At 30.4% G+C, this 20,511-nt stretch overlaps 1 protein-coding gene across 1 annotated transcript; it reads right to left on the bottom strand.

Moving 5' to 3' along the window:
* Nucleotides 1-2,730: 2,730 nt before the first annotated feature.
* LOC110647325 (ATP-dependent DNA helicase 2 subunit KU70-like) lies at nucleotides 2,731-18,678 on the bottom strand. Its single transcript, XM_058145537.1, has 19 exons — nucleotides 18,516-18,678; nucleotides 18,329-18,406; nucleotides 16,928-17,044; nucleotides 16,525-16,639; nucleotides 15,257-15,362; nucleotides 15,008-15,125; nucleotides 14,806-14,889; nucleotides 14,632-14,690; nucleotides 13,941-14,074; nucleotides 13,789-13,832; nucleotides 12,797-12,873; nucleotides 12,220-12,367; nucleotides 10,311-10,372; nucleotides 8,087-8,147; nucleotides 6,022-6,114; nucleotides 5,823-5,943; nucleotides 5,054-5,156; nucleotides 4,728-4,914; nucleotides 2,731-3,158 (listed from the first exon to the last, which is right to left on the bottom strand). Exons 1-19 carry the CDS (start codon nucleotides 18,579-18,581, stop codon nucleotides 3,045-3,047), a joined length of 1,887 nt encoding a protein of 628 aa, XP_058001520.1. The 5' UTR covers nucleotides 18,582-18,678; the 3' UTR covers nucleotides 2,731-3,044.
* Nucleotides 18,679-20,511: the final 1,833 nt, after the last annotated feature.

Here is a 20,511-nt window from a genome sequence, read left to right as displayed (position 1 = left end):
TAATATAATTATAATTATAATTATAATTTTTAATTATTATTTAAAATATGAAAATATTTTAATTACTATAATATTTTAATTATTATTATGATTATAATTACTTAAACTATTATAATTATAATTATAATTTTTAATTAATAATTCGAAAATGTAAAAATTAAAACATTCTGATAAGTATACAAATAAGATTAAGTATTTAATCTCTAAAAAAATAATCATTCTCATTTTTATGTTTTGATTCTCATATTGAAAAGGAGAATGGGGATTCTCTTAATTATGAAACTCTAATTTATAAAAATAAAAATCAAAAAAATAAGTTTCTAAATAACCACGAAAAAATTCATTCCTATTCTTAGGTTATTTTTTGATGAACAAAACGGGCCCTTAAAAATGTCCTGTCTAGCGAGTGTCCCCAAATCCGAAGGAGAATCACATCAACCATCTTGAAAAGGTTACCAACTGGTATCCAACTCATACCCCTCAGAACCGCTCTCAAAGAGACGACTACTATTTTACTAAAAGATTGATGGTCACTTATTAACTCAGAGATAGGCACATTTAATAGCTCAATAACTATGGTACTAGACCCAAAACAAATACTATCATTATTGACACCATAACCGCCATTACAGAAATGGTAGAACGCTTGTGACTAGAGACAAGCATTGAACACACGCCGTTCAAGCCGAAAGCTACCATTGAGCTAGTAACCCAACCTAACATTTGGCACTCTCTCATTGACTTAATTGTCAATATATAAAACCACCTTTCCTTCAAGGTAAAAAAATTCAAACTCTCACTTTTCTATATGTTATTCTCTTTATTGCTAACTTACTATCATAATTCTCACTTAGTCATTTGAGTGCCAACAGGGAAACACACCCCTTTGGCTTTCTGGCCTTTCCTTATCTTGTAAATAGTATCAACAGACCCGGAGATCAACCAGATCCACTCCAAAATACTCGAAAGCTTTATCAATACATGACTATATAATTAAGATATTTTTATTTTTAAAAAAAATATATAAATAAAGAATAAATGTAATTAAAAAATAAATATTAATTAAAAGTAATTTTCGATTCCATTGAAAAGCTTTATCAATATTTGGTGGATAAATATCTCAAATTTAAGATCTTTCATTTCCCTTATATAAGTGAAAAAAAAAATTCTAATGAAAAAATTATTTAATTTTTTAACTAATGAAAAGTACTTTTTTGCAAGTGTTATTTTCTTGGTAAGTAGGATATGTAATGCATATATAATTAAACCTTAAAGTAAAATTATTGACAACCTTAAAATTTTATCTCAAATCTTGATAATTTTAAAAATTAATCAATAAAAATACATGTTTAAAATTATATTCTAAGTTACCCATAATTATATAAATATTTTTAAACACTAAAGCCATAATTTACTCAATCTTTTTTCTTTTAAGAAAAATATGATATATAACTCATTAACATGTTTTTTATTGATAAAAAATCATGTAATTGAAACTTAAATTCCATACATACTCACCTAAAACATATAATAAAAACATAAATTATAATTTAATCCCTAAAATTTGATGAAGAAAATACTACTAATCTTGTATTTTAAAAAAAAAGAATTAATATCATAGATTTGACAAAATTTATAATTTAGTCTCTATCCAATTTTCTGTCCATTAATTGTTAAGTATAGCAAAAATGACTAAATATCCTTCACTCTATATTTTCTAATTGAAATGATTTAATCCCTAAAGTTTTATATTATAAACAAAATAATCCCTTAATTTAAACTTTATAAACAATATAATCCCTTTATTAAACTATTTTATTTATAATACAAAATTTTATGAATTAAATTATTTAAGTTCTAAATTATTTAAAGTTAAAAGCATTTTAATATTTTGATACAGGTAACAATAAAATTGATGGAAAATTAAACAGAATGACCATAGGTTTCACACCTAAGAGACCAAATTGCTTGGTTTTAAAAGTGTAGCTACTAAATTGCAAGTTTTATCAAATTTCATAAATCAAATTATAATTTACCCTTATAAAAATAACTAAAAAGAAAACTTAAATGAATATAGCATTTATTTTAATAGTTTACATTTGTTTATTTTTTATTTTATATAATTCAATTGAATCATATGAATTATGACCAATTCAATTTCAAAAACCAACATTTCATTTATTATAGACTTTTTCTCTTCAACATTTAGTCAATGGTTTAAATTATTTACATAATATAAACATTATAAAGAAGTCGTGACACCCACCCATTGTCAGTATTCATTAGTTAAGGTCTTTCTAAATTACTAAAATCATCTCCTAAATATATAGCCCGACAATATAGTAATATAGTAATGAGTGTATCTATCTCATTTATTCAAATCTAGATTGTTATGTTATCTAGTGTTGCAGGCATTCTATGTACTCTTCTTCAATCTTCTATGCATTCTATATATGTAGTCTAGCTATTAATATTACACCATTGGTAATTGAGATGTTCAGAATTTTGTGAGCTTGTGATATAAACACAACGACCCTGAGTAATAATATTTTTTTGGTAAACGACCCTGCGTAATATTAACAAATTATTAATATTAACATCAATGATTCGATATATTAATGCTTCTTACATTGAGCGATGATAACATCATTTTTGTGCCGCTTGTGATGTTGTCAACTCTTTTATATTTATACACAAGGCTGTTCTCGGTTTCACACCGAACCAAGAACGTTACTCTAAATACCAAAAGGTCTGTGTCTTCTCATATCTCTTCAAGTTAAAGCATAAGTTTTTAGGCTTGAAAGTTGAAATATAAATATGAAACAAAATTCCTCAGTTTTTACTACAAAATAACGCATTTTTTAGCAGCTATTCATGTAATTAGAAGAAATTTTCTGGGAACTTAAATACAGCAGTGAATAGATGATGCTCCTAAAAGACAAAATCCGATTGCTCATTTGGATAATGTTGCAGGGAAGAAATCTCAAACCTTATCATGTAACGCACCACTGTTATCACAGAAGTAGGTCTTAGCCTGATCTTGCTCACTTCCCCATGTGAGTTAATATTCTGCTGATCAGAGCTTCCTTTTTCCCAGAAACAGGAAGATTGTGCGCTGTCAAGTAGAGCTTCAACTCCGCCACTGTCAAGTCCTTCAACTGCCAAAAAACATTAATCCATTGAGAGGGATTAATAACACAGCATGCTACTAAGCTGAAACCACTAATTTCTAAATTACTAATTCTATTTGACCACAAGTATGAAGTGTTGTTATATATGAATTCCTAATGTGCAATTCACCAAAACTTCCATCTTCATCCAGCTTTTAATACCTGTATTGTGGACAGAGGTTTAAAATTTAGATATATGAATTTGATAATACATTCGTTTCATTTGATCGAATAGATTAATGTACATACGAGTAGGTGTGATTTCAAATCCATCACAGATTAAGTCATCATTATCATTCATGAACATAATCAATTTAAGAATGGGGATTCATTCAAATAATTTAAACTACAATTATCTCCAAAACCTTATTTTGAAATTCTTTCATCCAGACATAGGCATTAAGAAATTTCATATGACAAAAATGAAGCCAAACAAAAGCCAAAGAAGAATAGAGAGGCCACATCATTGCTAATGAGAAACAAAATAGAAAAATTGCTAATCAACTACAAAAAGATAAAATTTTTAATGGTCCAAAAAAATATAAAATTACTTAATTTCCTACTACTAGAATGACTATAGGAAGAATAACAATTGCAAAGAGGTCCTCTCCAAAGTGGCAACGTCAAGAATTTTGGTTAGTAGAGGCAAAAAATCTCTTCTTTTGTATATAATATTCGAAAAAAAATATTTTTTTTTCTTTTGTTTACAAATAATTACTCTTTATAAAGTAAATAAATGCAATTTTCAATAAAATAAAATTGTAGAAAAATTTTAAGCAATTTCAATTTTATTAAACATTGTCTTGAGATGAAATATAGCAAATTCAATTTTATATATATGTGTGTGTGTGTGTGTGTAAAACAAAAAAAAAATCATTACAATCTCATGAAAAATTGACAAAAAAAAAAAAGAAAGTAATATATTTATTTTACATATTATCTTTAATTATATATTAGGCACAAAAATTAACAATTACCAATGAATTGAAATATGTCAGTAATGTATTCATATTAAATACAAACTCTTTTTACTTCATCACATGTACACTATAAGTACATATTAAATGTAAGCCTATTAGAAATCTCATATATCAAATTTTATGTGGACTAGGGAAAAACTTAAAAATAAACTTCAGTGAGGGCATTGACTAAATTTCATTTGGGGCATCAAGTACAAAATACATATATTTATGAAAACAATTTTAGAAAATCTGAACAAACTTTGAATTTAAAATCTCAATATTTTGAATTTAAAATCTCAATGGGGGCACTTGCCCCCTCTCAAGGAGCTTGGCTCTGCCCCCTTGGATCACAACTAGAGCTCAGGCATGCATATAGAGAGGAACAAGACTGCATCGCTTATTAATTTGTGGACAATTAATTTAATGAAGGTGATTAGGAAAATTGCTAAAATTCCTCTTCAAAAGCTTTAAAAGAATCAAGAACCTCTCTAAAAACCAAAACTTCCTTTTAAAGACTCGACTCAAGTTTTCTCACAAACAAGTCAACTTCAAAGAGCTCATGCAAAACTATAAGGATTGAAACAACAAAACACACCTGTCCATTGTCAGCAAGGTCAGCCCAGTCATAATTTGCAGACTCATTGGCAGCATTTTCAGCAGCTGCTTTCCTTTTTTTGGAGGCCTCATTTGCTTTTCCATTGCCCACAGAGTTGCTTTCCTCATCATACTTGTCACCATAAACAGAAAGCTTAAACTCTTCTATTGCCTTAACAACTCCTAGCCTATGACCACACATGTGAACAAATTAACCAACATATAAACAAACATTTTGAGAAAATCCACATAAGAAGGCACATGACAGACCAATGGTAGATAAACCAAAGGACCAAAGGATTGTAACTTGTACGCTAAAACTCTTACCTAGCCATGCCTTCCTCATCAGGAAGTGTTTCATCTATGGTGTCTGGTATCTCTTCTTCTTCTAGAGCAAGTGCCTGCAACATTGCGTAGTGTCTCTGAAGAGCTGTAAGAAATTATTTTGTTAAATACAGTGGGGCAATGAGGCAAAAATCTGGGAATAATGCCATGCATGCTAACGAATAAATGCTGAGGAAGTTCAATAAAAACCTATAACACAATTCATAATTGCATATAACGGCAACTCTATATAAAAATTTTGAACAAAGCAATTGCACCAACTTAACATATGCAAACTTACTAACGCCCATATTGCTTAAAAATTGCTGATGTTAACATCAAATGGCATCCATTGCGTTTAAAATTCTACATGTTTGTAAGTATTACTGACAATAACTGTATATATTATTGTTCTCTCAGTGATAATTAAGGGCTATTGCCCAGTGAAACAGCCTGGCTACCATGCACAAACACAGCCAATTGAGTTGTTTGAAGGGCCAGTTCATGCTAGGGCCATGCTTAAGGAGATACACTAATCAATACTTATCCATTTTTTATGTTTTCTTTATTTAACTGGAGACACGTAATTTCCTTCATATATTCAATTCATTAAAAGAGAGCATTAAAGCTATTTTTGAACTCTACTGAAAAAAAAATTTGTTTGAATTGATAAGCATGCGATTGATAAAAGGCTCTTAGAAAAAGGTTTATACAAAAACTTTGACATTTACAAGTGCTTGCTGAGTAAAATGTGTAACATATGGCAACTTACCCGGGTTCGCAAATTGGCATACTGAAAAATCTTTCAAGTAAATACGTTTAATTAAATCAGCAGCCTTTTTAATGTGGTCATCAGTTGCACGGGGTACCCTCACATTTGACTCTGAATGAAACTGCAAAAAGGCACACATGTAATTGTTAACATGATTACTATATAATATATTTCAAATTAACTCTATAATTGTTCTTACCTCTTCAATAAGTCTGACATCATCAGTATATGGAAGATATATCATGTGCATTCCTGGTGGCTCAACCTGACCACCAGCACTAATAATCTCATCCTGTAAAAATTTCAAACATATTAATGTGCTTCAACTTTATAGATTCCATGAAACCCAACACACATAATAGCAATTGAAGCCCACATGACATTTCAATTCAAAATAATATGCATCCTGCAAAATCATGCAATTTGAACAGCATGGATTGAGCACGTGTTCATTTCATAAATAAAACTTAAAAAAAAAAGGCTAAAAGTGAAACATTGACGGATTGAGCATGTGCTCCTTTCATAACAAAATTTACATGTTTTGTGTTGTGTTGATGTTTCCTCGTCAGCCATAGTTATTAAAGGCTCAAGGCGCACTAAGGCACCAAGGGGTCCTGGAGCCTTGGCACAAGACACAGGCACACACCTGAGCGAGGCGAATAGTCTTAATAATAAAAGTATTAAACTTCAAAAAAATATAAAAGTCAAATAAATATGAATATTTCATCAAACTTCAAATAACATAAAACTAAAAATAATAATAATTAATAAGCATTATAGTATTAATATATTAAAACTTGAATAGTCTTTTAATGTCTCAAAATTAAAGTCAAGCAATCATAGAATAACTACTCTTCAATCATCATCAAGAGTAGCATTATAATCTTCTTCATCTTCTTCTATATCTTTATCTTCTTGATGCTCATCTTCAAAATCAATATCTTTATTATCTTCCTCATCTGTAAGAACTAAAGGAGTATTATTTAGTTCTCAAGTCAATGGATGATGTTTTTCCTTTTTCTTTTTACATAGATCTTGAATAGGTGCAGATGCAACATTTTTTTTTTTGGAAAAAAATAATAAGAGTGTAGTAGTGTTGAAAATGGAAATATGGGAGATTTGCAATCTTCAGTGTAGTGATTTGATGAGATTTTGGCGACTAGTTATCACCAACAATACTCATTTCAAAACTTCCTAGTGCGTCGATATCAAAATCTGGTAGATTGACAAATTTCGCATTGAGTGGTAGTATTTTTTGCCAATAGAAGTGCTCGCCAAAAGTGAAAATAAAAAAGATACGCCTTTCTAGAGCCTTGTGCCTGGAACAAGGCACACGCCTAAGCGCATAAGGCGAAGGTCTAGTGAATGTCGCCAGCATCTCTCCTACACAGGCACTAGAGTTGGAGCCTAGTGAGGCTGGAGCCTGAGGCTCACCTTTACTAACTATGTCATCAGTGTCGCCTTTGGAAAGGAAGTGCAACCCTGTGAGTTACTTTGTGCTTTAGTACTTTGTGTCGGTGCCTTTGTTTGTGTATGTGTTTCTAAATCTGGTTCTGTTGTATGGGAGTTATTGGCTTCAATAAGAATCACATCAAGGGAAAGTGTTGGAATCGATGAATTCCATGCTCCAACTTAAGAGGAAGTGTTATAGAAAGTCAATATTTATATTTTATATATTCCTATTTAGTTGGTATAATTTATATATTACTATTTAGTTGGTATATTTTATACATTCCTAGTTAGTATAGAATTTATATTCCTAAATAGGTTGGATTCATATTTCTAATTAAGTAGAGTAATTATAGGAGATTTGTACATAAAAATATGATCTTCTATTTTATAGATGTGTAAATAATAAAGATGTAGTCCTTGTAGTTCTCTTCCCTCCCTTTCTTTCTTTCTCTCTTATTCTTCTAATTCTTAAATTCTCAAGATAAGTCACTTGCCAATAGGTCACAGTAGCCGGTAGGTATGGACTATGGACCAATGCCCAAACTATGGATACTAACCCAACTTCCTCGAATTTAGTCATTTTTTAACAATAATAAATTGATTGGGTTTTGTCAAAAGAAGAGAAATACAGAAGCAAGTAGAATGTTGCTAAGATTATCATTCAGTAGTAGCGTATGCAAATAATAAATAGATAATTGGTGGCATATTGATGCAAGCAACAAATCAGACCGTCACTAATTTATCTAGTCATATAATCATAAGCGTAATGCAACACCATATAAGCCTATTCACACAACTAAGGTAAATCTTACTTGCGCAACAAGGGCAACCAATCGGGGATGAAAGGAGCTGCCACAATATGCAACAGCAAAACTGCAACACAATATATGAATAAACTAAACCGTAAGCAATTGTACTACTATCAAGCATATGGTAAAAGTCCACATCCAAACACGATTCAACATCAATCAAAAAAATATGTATAACCACAAGCATATTACTACTCCAAGTCAGCATGGCAATCTTGGGAGGAGGGAAAAACACTTTGTTACACTTACAATCTTGAACTTTTAGAAATTAAACTTGAAACCTATAGACTAAATTTCCAGTTCCTTCAGAATAATTGCTAGGTTGCTCATATGTTTTGGCTCTTGCCCAGCTTGTTATTGCAATCTATCACCTTACCATTAGTGAATCTCCTTATGGTCAAGAAAAACCAAATCTATTCCACAAATGATAAGAATGTTGTGTTTACTTTCAAGGGAAAATGTATTCAATAATAGAAAACGCAAGTACTAACAACAAATTGTTGAGCTGGTGCTTTCATTGCCAAAGCTTTAAGCAACAATCACATTTGTACATGCAGCTATTGATGGACTAAATATAAATAACAACCTTTATGGTGGTTGCACTTGCACATAAATGTCCCTTCCACCCCAACCTCCAAACTCTACTCAACTCAACTCAACTAAGCCTTTATCCCAAAAATTTGAGGTCGGCTATATGGATTCGCTTTCTCCACTCTAAACGATTTTGGGTTAAATCCTCAGAAATTTGTAATGCTTCTAGGTCATGTTGTACTACTCTCCTCCAAGTCAATTTAGGTCTACCCCTTTTTTTCTTTCTATCCTCTAACCTAATGTGCTCTACTTGTCTAACTAGAGCCTCCGTATGTCTACGCTTCACATGACCAAACCACCTCAATCTTCCTTCTCTCAACTTATCCTCAATTGGTACCACTCCTACCTTTTCTCTAATACTCTCATTACGGACTTTATCTAGTCTAGTATGGCCACTCATCCACCTTAACATTCTCATCTCTGCAACTCTTATCTTAGACGCATACGACTCCTTCAATGCCCAACACTCACTACCATATAACATAGCCGGTCGTATGGCTGTACAGTAAAATTTTCCTTTCAACTTATTGGAAATCTTGCGATCACATAAAACTCCCGTAGCACGTCTCCACTTCAACCATCCGGCTTTAATCCTACGACTAACATCCTCCTCACATCCCCCATCTACTTGAAAGATTGAGCCGAGATATTTAAAGTGATTACTTTGGGACAATACCACTCCATCCAAACTAACTCCTTCCCTATCACCAGTTTGGCCTTCACTGAACTTACAATGCATGTATTCTGTCTTTGTTCTACTTAACTTAAAGCCCTTTGACTCTAGAGTACTTCTCCAAAGCTCTAGCTTTCTATTGACTCCTTCTCGCGTCTCATCTATCAGAACAATATCATCCGCAAACATCATGCACCAAGGAATACTCTCTTGTATATGTTTCGTCAATTCATCTAAAACTAATGTAAAAAGGTAAGGACTTATAGCTGATCCTTGGTGTAATCCAATTGAGATCAGAAAATCTCTTGCGTCTACCCCTTTCCTATTTTAATATCATAGGTTGCATTTATTTTATAGCATGGTATTTTATTTAATATTTCATAAATGCAATTAACTGCTTTCAGTAGAAAAATGAAATAGAAAGTTCATGTCCATGAATAGATGTGACAGCGTATTTTCACAACTTCACAACCCTCACAAGACCGAAGTATACGAAGATAATATAAAAACCATGCAAGAAAATGTCATCATAATCAAGTAGATGAAATAAATGAGGTCTTCTTGAGTTAGATGCATACAAGCCCTCTTGTGTATTATCATTTTTATTTTCTAAATTCTAGTTTCGAAAAGATGAAAGTGAAGATAATTAAGCAAAGGCCTCAAAGAATGATATTAAAACTACAAAGTTGCAGTAATAAATATGAATTTTCTACAATCCCAACTATCTAGTGCTTCAACTGGGATTTCTCCAATTACAAGTGGATGTTCCATCCATATTGAAGTAAGAGAGGGAAGGAATGAATTAACACTGATATCTATCATGTTAGGGGGGAAAATCATGGTTAGACCATAGAAAGATAAAATGAATGTTTTACACAAAAAAAGAAAAAAAAATCATATCAAAGGCACACAATAATCAAGTTCAAGGAATAATACTATAGTAAAAGCATAAGAGACACCAACCGATTAAGCCGCAACATGGATCTATGCAAAGCAATGAAAATGCGAGTGCTACCAACCACTTCCTACAACCAAAATCAAAAGAATCAGATAAAGTATACAACAGTGTCTTTTCAAAATACATATACCAGCCAAGATTATAAGAATATCACATATAATCCTATGAAACACAAAATGTATTAATTGTTTGTGTTAGTTTATAAGCATTTTTCTACTAACCAGTAATGTGCATGTAGTAATATGCCCACAAACTAATATGTGTGTATTATTCAAATTAGTTTGAGCACAATTAATAACATACATTAATTGCCATTTTCAAACAAACTATAAAGCTAAAGTTACATCAGCTTCTAAAGTCTGCCTCACATATTCTAATGCAGTATTATGCTTAAACAACTTAGAATTTTTTGTCCCACATCATCCACGTATAATAGTATAATGTGTTTATTTCTAATGGAATATCATCATAGAGGATCCATTTACTTTTACACAAAAGCCATTTACGCAATCATCTGACGAGGTACCATGTAACTACCATTTCAATTACATTGGTCACTTTAAAACAATAAAAGCAACACAGAGAGGCATTTTTAAGTTTTAAACTCCTTTTTCAATGATTGATTATGTCGGAATTTGGAGAACAAAGGGGAGTAATGTAATAAAAACAAGTATTAGTACCCAAAAAAAAAAACACTTTATCTTGTCCTTTTCTTCAGCTGAAACCCTTCAGATAGATTATTTATTCCCCATCTAAGAGAAGTGGAATGCCTATTTGATCATTTTACATATAAAACAATAGCAGTTTTGTTAGTTTTAGGTCCATGTTTCAATTATAGACTAAACTTTAAGGTAATGATTTTTAAACACACTGTCAATTATACCCCATGCGACATGCTAAGTTGTCCAATATTTATCACACTGTCAATTTTCCATGTATTTAAAATCATAAACAAAGAGTATATGGTTATCAAAGCAAAATGAGAAATCAATTTGCATCTTCTTAATTTTCAAATATCCACAAACAAAATGAAACAAACCTTGAGAAAAAATCAATCGAAAGATTGACAAAACAATCAGCTCAAATATTTCAACTTTCAAGTTATGATTGACAAAATCGAGAAGTAAGACTAAAATTAACAGAGGCACTAAGATTCTGGATTTTATAGGCCAAGCAACCTTTATTAATATCCTTTTTTTCCTCAGGTTGGTAATAAGATGCATAGAATATGTCAAAGCTTCGGTGCATAATTTGAGTTAAATAGAGTGCTAAAAGGTTATTAACAGAAAAAAGAATTAAAAAGAATTAAAAATTGCATCTTCTTAATTTTCAAATATCCACAAACAAAATGAAACAAACCTTGAGAAAAAATCAATCGAAAGATTGACAAAACAATCAGCTCAAATATTTCAACTTTCAAGTTATGATTGACAAAATCGAGAAGTAAGACTAAAATTAACAGAGGCACTAAGATTCTGGATTTTATAGGCCAAGCAACCTTTATTAATATCCTTTTTTTCCTCAGGTTGGTAATAAGATGCATAGAATATGTCAAAGCTTCAGTGCATAATTTGAGTTAAATAGAGTGCTAAAAGGTTATTAACAGAAAAAAGAATTAAAAATTCAAATTTTTTAATTATGATTATACAAAACAAAGGATGGGAAAAGGGTGGGAGAGAGAGATATATATACATAGAAGATGGCTCAAATTGTATTATGTTAAATGATGTCATGAGGGTCTAAGACTAAGATGTAAAGCAACAAACACTGCATAAGAATTCACAACAATATAGAACCACACCTAGCCATAAAAAAAAAGAAAAAAAATAAATAGCAACCATAAAAGCAAAGATAAAACAACAACAAATTGATATCTGTACAAAGAGAAGAACCAAGAGAGGGGAAAGAAAGAACCTTGTCACTAGGAAAAACAAATGTTGAAGGCCTCAGGTTGTGATAATCTTTCAAGCAACTTAATGGCTTGAATCCAAGAAGACGAAGATGTCCAGTTGAAACTCTTTTTATCTCTGATAATTCCTCCACAGAGAAGATAATATTCTCACTAAAGAATAAAGATTCAATAATTAGGCTGAAAATCCCAGCAGACAACATGATTTCACAGCACTAGATGGTAACTTTATTCTGATTTTACATCCCTAATAACATCAGTAAAGAGAAGCACACGATCATCAATATATAAGAAAACAACTTGGGAAAAAAAAAAAGAAAATTAGAAAAGTTAACCCAAAGAACAAGAAACCAACATATAAGAAAAAAAAATCATGAAGCAAGGAAAGGAAAGGAAAAGGCAGCAGGTTCATTTTAATAGACATGTCCACACGAACACACACACACACACACACACACACACACACACAGAGAAAGAGAGAGAGAGAGAGAGAGAGAGAGAGAGAGAGAGAGGGAGAGAGGGGAGAGAAATTGTCAGCACACATCACAAGTAACATAATCAACAAAAGACAGACCAACTTACTTTTTATAAGATTGAGAGAGCTTTCTTGGTTCATGCATCAATGCACCCGTATCCGCACAAATGAAAGATCGTTCCGTCTACAAAAACAACCTAATTAAACTATAGTTCTTACCATGTCAATCTGAAATCTAAAACAATAAAATGACATGAATAAAATAAAATTCTAATTTAGAAAGTAGGGCAACCCATAATGTATGTCTAATAAAAAATTTTCCTTATTACAAGATTTTACAAAGAGTTGGCAACAAAAATGGCAGTAAGTTCAAAATCAGAATTCTCTCTTTTCCTGCAGAATTAGAAATAAGTAAAATCATTTTGACAACCTTACAGTAAAAGTAGAAAGTATATAAAAATCGCAAAAGCAAGAAACTTACAGAGGGAAATTAAGTACTATGTGAAAACCATAATACCATAAGACAAATCCAAACGATCAAGCATGTTGCATTGAACATTCAAACTTACTAATAACAATAGCTTAGTACCAGTAAGTTTGGGTGTTTGATTGGCTCTAATTGAAATATAAGCACTAAAGTGACTATGGGCTACAAGTTTAAGGTCCAATTTGGCCTCATGGCCAATTGAACACACTAAAAGATGGACTTATTTATGCATTTAGCTAAAGTAGGAAGGGCTTTTGGATACATTTTCGGCCTAAAAATTAAAAAAAAATTAAAAAAAAAAGGAACAATCATATCTACCATCTATACCTCAGGCTGCATTTATATGCACAAAACTTCAAACTGCTACCCTTTTTTATAATCTATATATTTTGTTGGCACTTCATTATTAATGAATATTTCACTATATATGGGTGACACCAACAAACCTTTGAAGTGCCAAATACATAGAAGGATAAATTAGTTAAGTATCTATATAGGAGTTTATAAAGGTTTTTAAGCATGCATGCCTCCCCCCATTCTAACTTTAAATATATTATAGATAGATAAATGCATGTATGCAAAATAAAATGTCATTTGACAGTTTGGCATTACCTTTAGAGGACGATTGGTAACAGAATCAAGCCACATAATTGCCCCTAGGAGTCAAAAGCATGGATACAAATTGTTACCACTTACCAAGTATTAAAAGATAAAATGCAAAAGCATTCACAAGCAGATAGTATGAAAAATGAGAGCATGTGTACCTGGTGTAGTTGGACGTATCAAAGCATACGTATTCAATTCAATTGACAAACCATTTGCAATTAACAAAGTGATTCTTCTTACTATGCGCTTTGCGAACATTTGTTTTCTCAGTTGATCTTTCATATCTTCCAATCTGAAATTTGAATATAGAAACATATTTGAAAAGGAAGATATCATGAGCGTGCAGAACTTAAAGATTGAGATTCCAGATTCAATATTGACTGGTTTCAGTATTACGTCTGATATCGAATTCTTTTTCACTTCACTAGATAATAAAAAAAAAATATACATATCTCAGTCAAAGAAAAAAAAATCATATTATGTTTTGATAATCCTACCAAAATACAAATTATGACAGCCATCAACTCTTCTTGAAAAGTGAAACATTAAATGGATAAACAAGGAATCATGGAGGAGTGTTGAAGAACAGGCCTTCAGGATTGGGAATTTTAAATATTCAGTTCTTCACAACAAGATCTTTAATGTGTTTATCACATTGACATGTCGCTAACCAGGGTCTAAGCAGTTGATGCAAAGTCATGTTCTACAAGATATGGGACTTGAGCAATTCTAAAAGCTAAAAAGTCAGAACATGATGAAATTTAGTAATGTCAGATTATATAATGTGATGGTCCTTGTGATTGGAATAAGAAAATTCAAATTAAATAAATATAAAAATAAATTGCATACTTTTGTCCTGCAGAGGGCATAAATTGAGCGGCATCATCATCTTCCAATCCAATCAATTGCTGAAAACACAAAATTTTTTATCAAATGTCTCTCAACTTAAACGACCAAAGGAATTAAATGATGTACATATGAACCAACAATGAGATCAAATGATGTATTTAGATATGGGCATACAGCATAAAAGAGTGAAACATTGAACTCCTCATCAGGCCGACCTAAGGGGAGAAGTTCAATTGAAATCCCAAGATCTTGTGCATCCTGAAAAAGAGCACCAAACACATTATCTAATAATGAAATTTCTCCAGCAAAAATGTGCTCTTACAAAGACCATTGAAACATAAAGCAATGAAAAGTAACATTAAATAGCAGTTCCTACTTTAGCTCGCTGCAGTGTGGTTCTTGTCATATCTGCTTTTGCTGCACCCTTGATACTTCCAAAAGGGTCATCTTCATTTGTAAACAAAAGTATCCTTTTATGAGCAGTTCTTGAGGATCTGAGATAAGTTTATTACTTAACATAAGCAAACAGTGTGCACAGAGATATTTCGAAGAACAAAAAGAATATAGCACTCCAGTTAAGAAGAGAAATTCAAAAAGAAATAAAATGGTGAAATTTTTGGATTACCCTTTACGCAAAAGTGCTTGTGCCACCCAAAGAGCATTGTAAAGGGAATTCTCCCGAGACCCAGACAAAATGCCATACTGACTGCCAATGTCTTTCATGAAAGATTCTGCAGCAAAAGCAGTTGAAAATAAGTAGACTTTCAAAACAAAGATCCATTCATCAAAGAGGCAATTGATCAAACTTAAAATCCTTTTATTATGACTGAAACAATGAACTGTTTTTTCCTTAATAGAGGAGAGCAGGAGATAGTAAGAAATACATGAAAATTTGTCACTAAATTCTCAATATTTCTAATTTGTGAATGCATAATTCCCCAAGTTCTTTCTAATAAACTAACAGTTTCACTGACGAAAGGTAAAGTAAAATTAGAACCATTCAAACTCAAACAACATCCAAAACAAACTGTCAATTAATTGGACAAACAGAGCCCTCACAAGTTACATGAGTAATTCACAGAAACTACAGCAGAGAGTAATGAGACATTCATTAAAATAAAATGAGAGGAAAAAAAACTGCAAGACAGCTACTGCTTTGTTGAGCTTTGATGTAATATAATATTCCATTCAACCTCATATACATAGTGGAAAATCAAATAATTGAAATTTGAAAAGAAAGCACCAAATGTCAAATTCCCTTGGAACAAGAATTTGCAGAAACTGAAACATTATACAATTCAATGAAGTTAAGTATTACCATCATTTTCAATCAATAACTTTCCTTTGAATGACAGAAGAAAATAATTAAACAAAAGATTAAAGGGATAATAATCTCATAAATCCTAGAGTTGTTTATAATCGCAGCATTTATATACAGGGATCAGAATCATAACATATGTGGGTATCCATACAAAGCTTCAAACCTCTAAATATTGTAGTTTTGCACAAAAAGATACAGACATACAGAAAGCGATAAGAGACGATTAAAGGGTTAGAGACGTGCAAAAGGACTGCAGTCAATAATTGAAATACTAATCTGCTTGCCCAGCAATTTTAACATACCAATTCTAGTATTAGCTCAATATAGACACATACATCCTGGCATGATATTTTTCCCCTAGCATAAAATTGTTATTGATTTATGTCCAAGATAACTTTCCAAAGTTCACCATTTATGGGATTATTGGCCCAAGATTAAACTTACAAAAATAAGTTCAACATTCCTCAAGGAAAAAAAAGAAAAGAAATTATAGTCCCTCCATCAAAAAGAAAAGAAAAGAAGAAATAAAAGAAGAAGAAAAAGAAGAAAGATAGAAAGGAAGAAACCCTTACCCTCTATGCAATCAAAATCCTTTATAAGCCTTGCAGTTGGCCTGTCTAGATACTCCCTTTCAACAACATTGTATACAAAAACACCATTTACGTCTTGCAAATTTCTCTTTTCCCTCTGCAACAATTCACAATAAAAGGATGAACTCAATCTGACAAGTGATAAGTGATAACATCTTAGCATCATAATTATTATAATATCCTAATATTGAACAATCCAAATCTGAATGTCGGAAGAAGAAAAGATTGCAAAGAGAAACATTCAGTGAAAGAATTTTGATATAGACAGTAAAGGTATGTAGAGATGAAACACTTAAAATAGCTCAGTATATAACACCCTGCCAAAATGGAATTATTCAAGAAAACAAGATTTTCACCATATTCAACCATCAGACCAGCATCTTACAGTGTTGAAGAAGCAGATCGCAACTTCATCATATGATCTATTAATGATTTGAGTCTTCAGAGATTGTGCTATACAACTGACAGCAATGTGGAAATGAGTTTCATTCTTTTGATCTTCCTGTCAATATTGATAAACCAAGAAATGTCAAAAAAATTACATCCCAAAGACAAACGGTGACAGCTTTTTCTAATGTCTGAAATCTGAATATTCATGCATAGCACATGAAAAGCAACCAATTTGACCAAGAATCACTAAACTGGACTGATCTGGTAATTTTATCTTATCCCATGCTTTAGTAGCACTTTGAACCCATAAAGTTAGGGTTGAGGAAGGGGAACAACTAATTTACCAAGCAAGACACATGGACATTCTCATTTCCATTCAATATAGGATCCCATTTCACAAGCTAGGGATAATTTCATGAAGAACCCTACAACCGGCAGTAGCATAGAATATTTTGACATCAAGAATTAAGGTAATAAAATGCCACAAAACTGCCTCCCTGTCGCACACCACACAATACACATCCACATCAAGGATCCATGAACTACAAGTATACTCAGTATTTATGCACAGAAATTAATTCAGATTCAAACTGAAACAAGCTTTAACAGCAGCGGACTCTAATGAAAAATTTAGTTAACTAGTTATAGACTAGCAACACAAATTAAACCATCACCAAATCAACTAATCGAATTAAACTATTACTAAAGTTACATTTGGTAAAGCATAATGCAATGCAATGTGATCAATTATATAATAAACTCAAAATTACAATGTAATGTAATTTCATTAAGTTGCTATTTTTGGTTGCAAAATAAAAATACAAGTTATGTAATGATAATTTTTATTTTAATATTTAATTTATTTATGGTGTTAATAATAAATTATTAGTAATGGCTGCAGTGATTAGCGATCAAGTGATAATAATAACTAAGTGATGGTTGTGGTAGGTGATAGTAATGGTGGTGGCTAAGGGGTGGTGGTAATAGTGGTAGCTAAGTGGTTGTTAAATGGTGGTTGTGGTGACAGTGTGAGAGTGGTGGAGGTAGTGGTGGTGCTAGTGGGGCAGCATTAAATATGCAATATAATAACATTACAACTGCCTCATACCAAACATGACCTAAAAGCAATGAGCCTACACACATAATTAAACAAAAAAAACAGAGAGAGAGAGAGAGAGAGAGAGAGTAAAACTATTATAAGCTTCCAAAATTAAAATTACTAGTAAAATTGAAGCAAACAAATAATTTTAAACAACAAGCATTAGTTTCTTCCCAATTTATTTTACTATGTCACACATAATTAGAGTAAGAAACCCAAAATTAATATATGCATAATTTTATTTTCTTCCAGAATAAAAAAGAATGCAGCAAAATTTGGAGAGAGGTGGAAACTAACGCCAGGGCAAGTGGTGCTAAACATTTTGGGAGAAGCATCGACGAGGTAGACGACGAATTCTTTTGAGGATTCTCTTTGCTGCAAAGTAAAAGTTAAGCAATTACAATTAATTTTGCTTGTGATTAAAAGAAAAATAGAGCATATATAGTTATATTTGTTGTTGTTGATAGAGGCATTTGAAGGAGACCTGATAGAACTCAGAATCGGAATCGTCTTCGTCATCTTTGAAGATGTCGTCAGGGTCCAACTCCATTCTCGAACAGGAATTAAGGAAAGACTTCTGGGTTTGCGCAGTGCACCCGCCTCATTTTTAAAGGCCATCGAAATTCGAAAGTTTAGCATTTTTTTTTTGTTTTTGGGAAGTGTGCCGGGCAAGCTATGGAACGGTGAACCGGTGGTGGAGGAAAAGCCCATGACCCATTGAAAAAATGAACTTTTTCAAATAAAAAGTTTATAAATTTTTATGATGCAATTATTTCACAATTTATAAATTTTAAAAATAAATTTATTTATTTATTTAAAAAAATTTTAAATTTATAGATTTAAAAAATAAAGTGAAGGGACTGAATTTTTTAATTCAATATTTATAGGTCATATATTTATAAATTAATTTGATTAAATATTTTATTATATTATTTTATTTTATTTTTAAAATTTTATCAAAATTCTTATTTAATATATTTTTAATCATTTTAACATTAAATATGTTTATAAAATATTTTTTATTAAATACATCAATTAATTATCAGTCACTTATAAATATTTTAATTAAACATGTAATTATTTAACCTTTTAAATATTTTTAAGTTTAAATAATTCAACATATGAAAATTTTGGATTTTCAATTATTGTTTTCATTTCAATAAAATTATTTTCCTTCTTGATAATTAATTAAGGAATTAAATTTTAATTTAAGTGGACCATATCACCAATAAGATTTTATTTTTTTTAATTAACATCAATATACTAGCCATATCATTATAAATTAACTGGGTTAAAATTTTTTTAGTTTTTACTGACAAAAAAAAGAAAAACCGCGTGTTAATGATGAGGCCATAGTCTGTAAAATTATTTTACAGTTGAGGCCTTAAAATCTTTTTATCAATATTAAGTAAATTGTATTTCTATATTATTTTATTGTTTATTTATATTTAATTATTTTGCATAAGTCAATTCCAGTTATAATTAATATAAATTTTAATTATAATTAATCTGATTATAATGTCTAGTGTACTACTTTCTTCTTATCGAAAATAGGTTAATTAATGTGGTGCTAATTCAAACGCCTTTATTTGGATCTGTAATTGTGCAGATGAAATGAGAATAAATTATAAAAAAAAAAAAAACTCCATTATATTGATATTTTTTTAAAATAATAGAGAAATAAAATTTTTTTCTTAATAGAATTAATTAATTATTGTAAGTAGTGATTTTATTATTATATGATATTAAGAATGCATAAGTAAGTTAAGTATAAATAGAATGTAATTCTTTTCATTTTCTCCATTTCACTTCTAAATTCACTTCTAAATTATAGAGAAATGTTTTAGTTAATAAAAGGAAATTTGAAAATATAGGTTGTATTTATTTTTCAGAAAATAATTTATATAAAAAAATATTAAAAATACTTTCATTATTTAGTTATAATAATAAATTAATAGTATATATTTTATATCATATCTATATTAATATTTTCATATTTTAATAATATTATTAAAGTTCTGAAAATAACTTTATAAAAAATAACTAGCTTTTTTTATTGAAAAAAATGTTTTTATTGACTTATTTCTCAAATGCCCCAAACACAAAAAAAAATTGTAAAAAATATATTTCAAAAAAATATTTCCTACAAAATAAATAGAGCTATAATTTCTCTTTATTTCTCCTCATTTCTCTCATCTATTTTGCGCTGTTTATTTTGTGAAAAATAACTTAATTATATATAAAAATGTTTTCCATTGTAAATGTTTTCTAAAAAAATGATTTTCATGAAAATTTTTTAATTTTTTGTTTGTAATATTAAATTAATTACATATATTTATATCATGTATATATAATTATTTTTATATTTTAATAAAATTATCAAAATTTATAAAATGAAAAATAATTTTCTCTCGTGAAATGAGGAACTTTCTTTATTTTTTATTTTCAAAAGAAAAAGTCATTTCTTTCAAAAATAAGTT

Source organism: Hevea brasiliensis, chromosome 4 (genome assembly GCF_030052815.1).
Source record: "Hevea brasiliensis isolate MT/VB/25A 57/8 chromosome 4, ASM3005281v1, whole genome shotgun sequence".
Taxonomy (NCBI): domain Eukaryota; kingdom Viridiplantae; phylum Streptophyta; class Magnoliopsida; order Malpighiales; family Euphorbiaceae; genus Hevea; species Hevea brasiliensis.
Note: the sequence above shows the minus strand (reverse complement) of the source record. Positions and strands in the feature narration are given on the sequence as shown.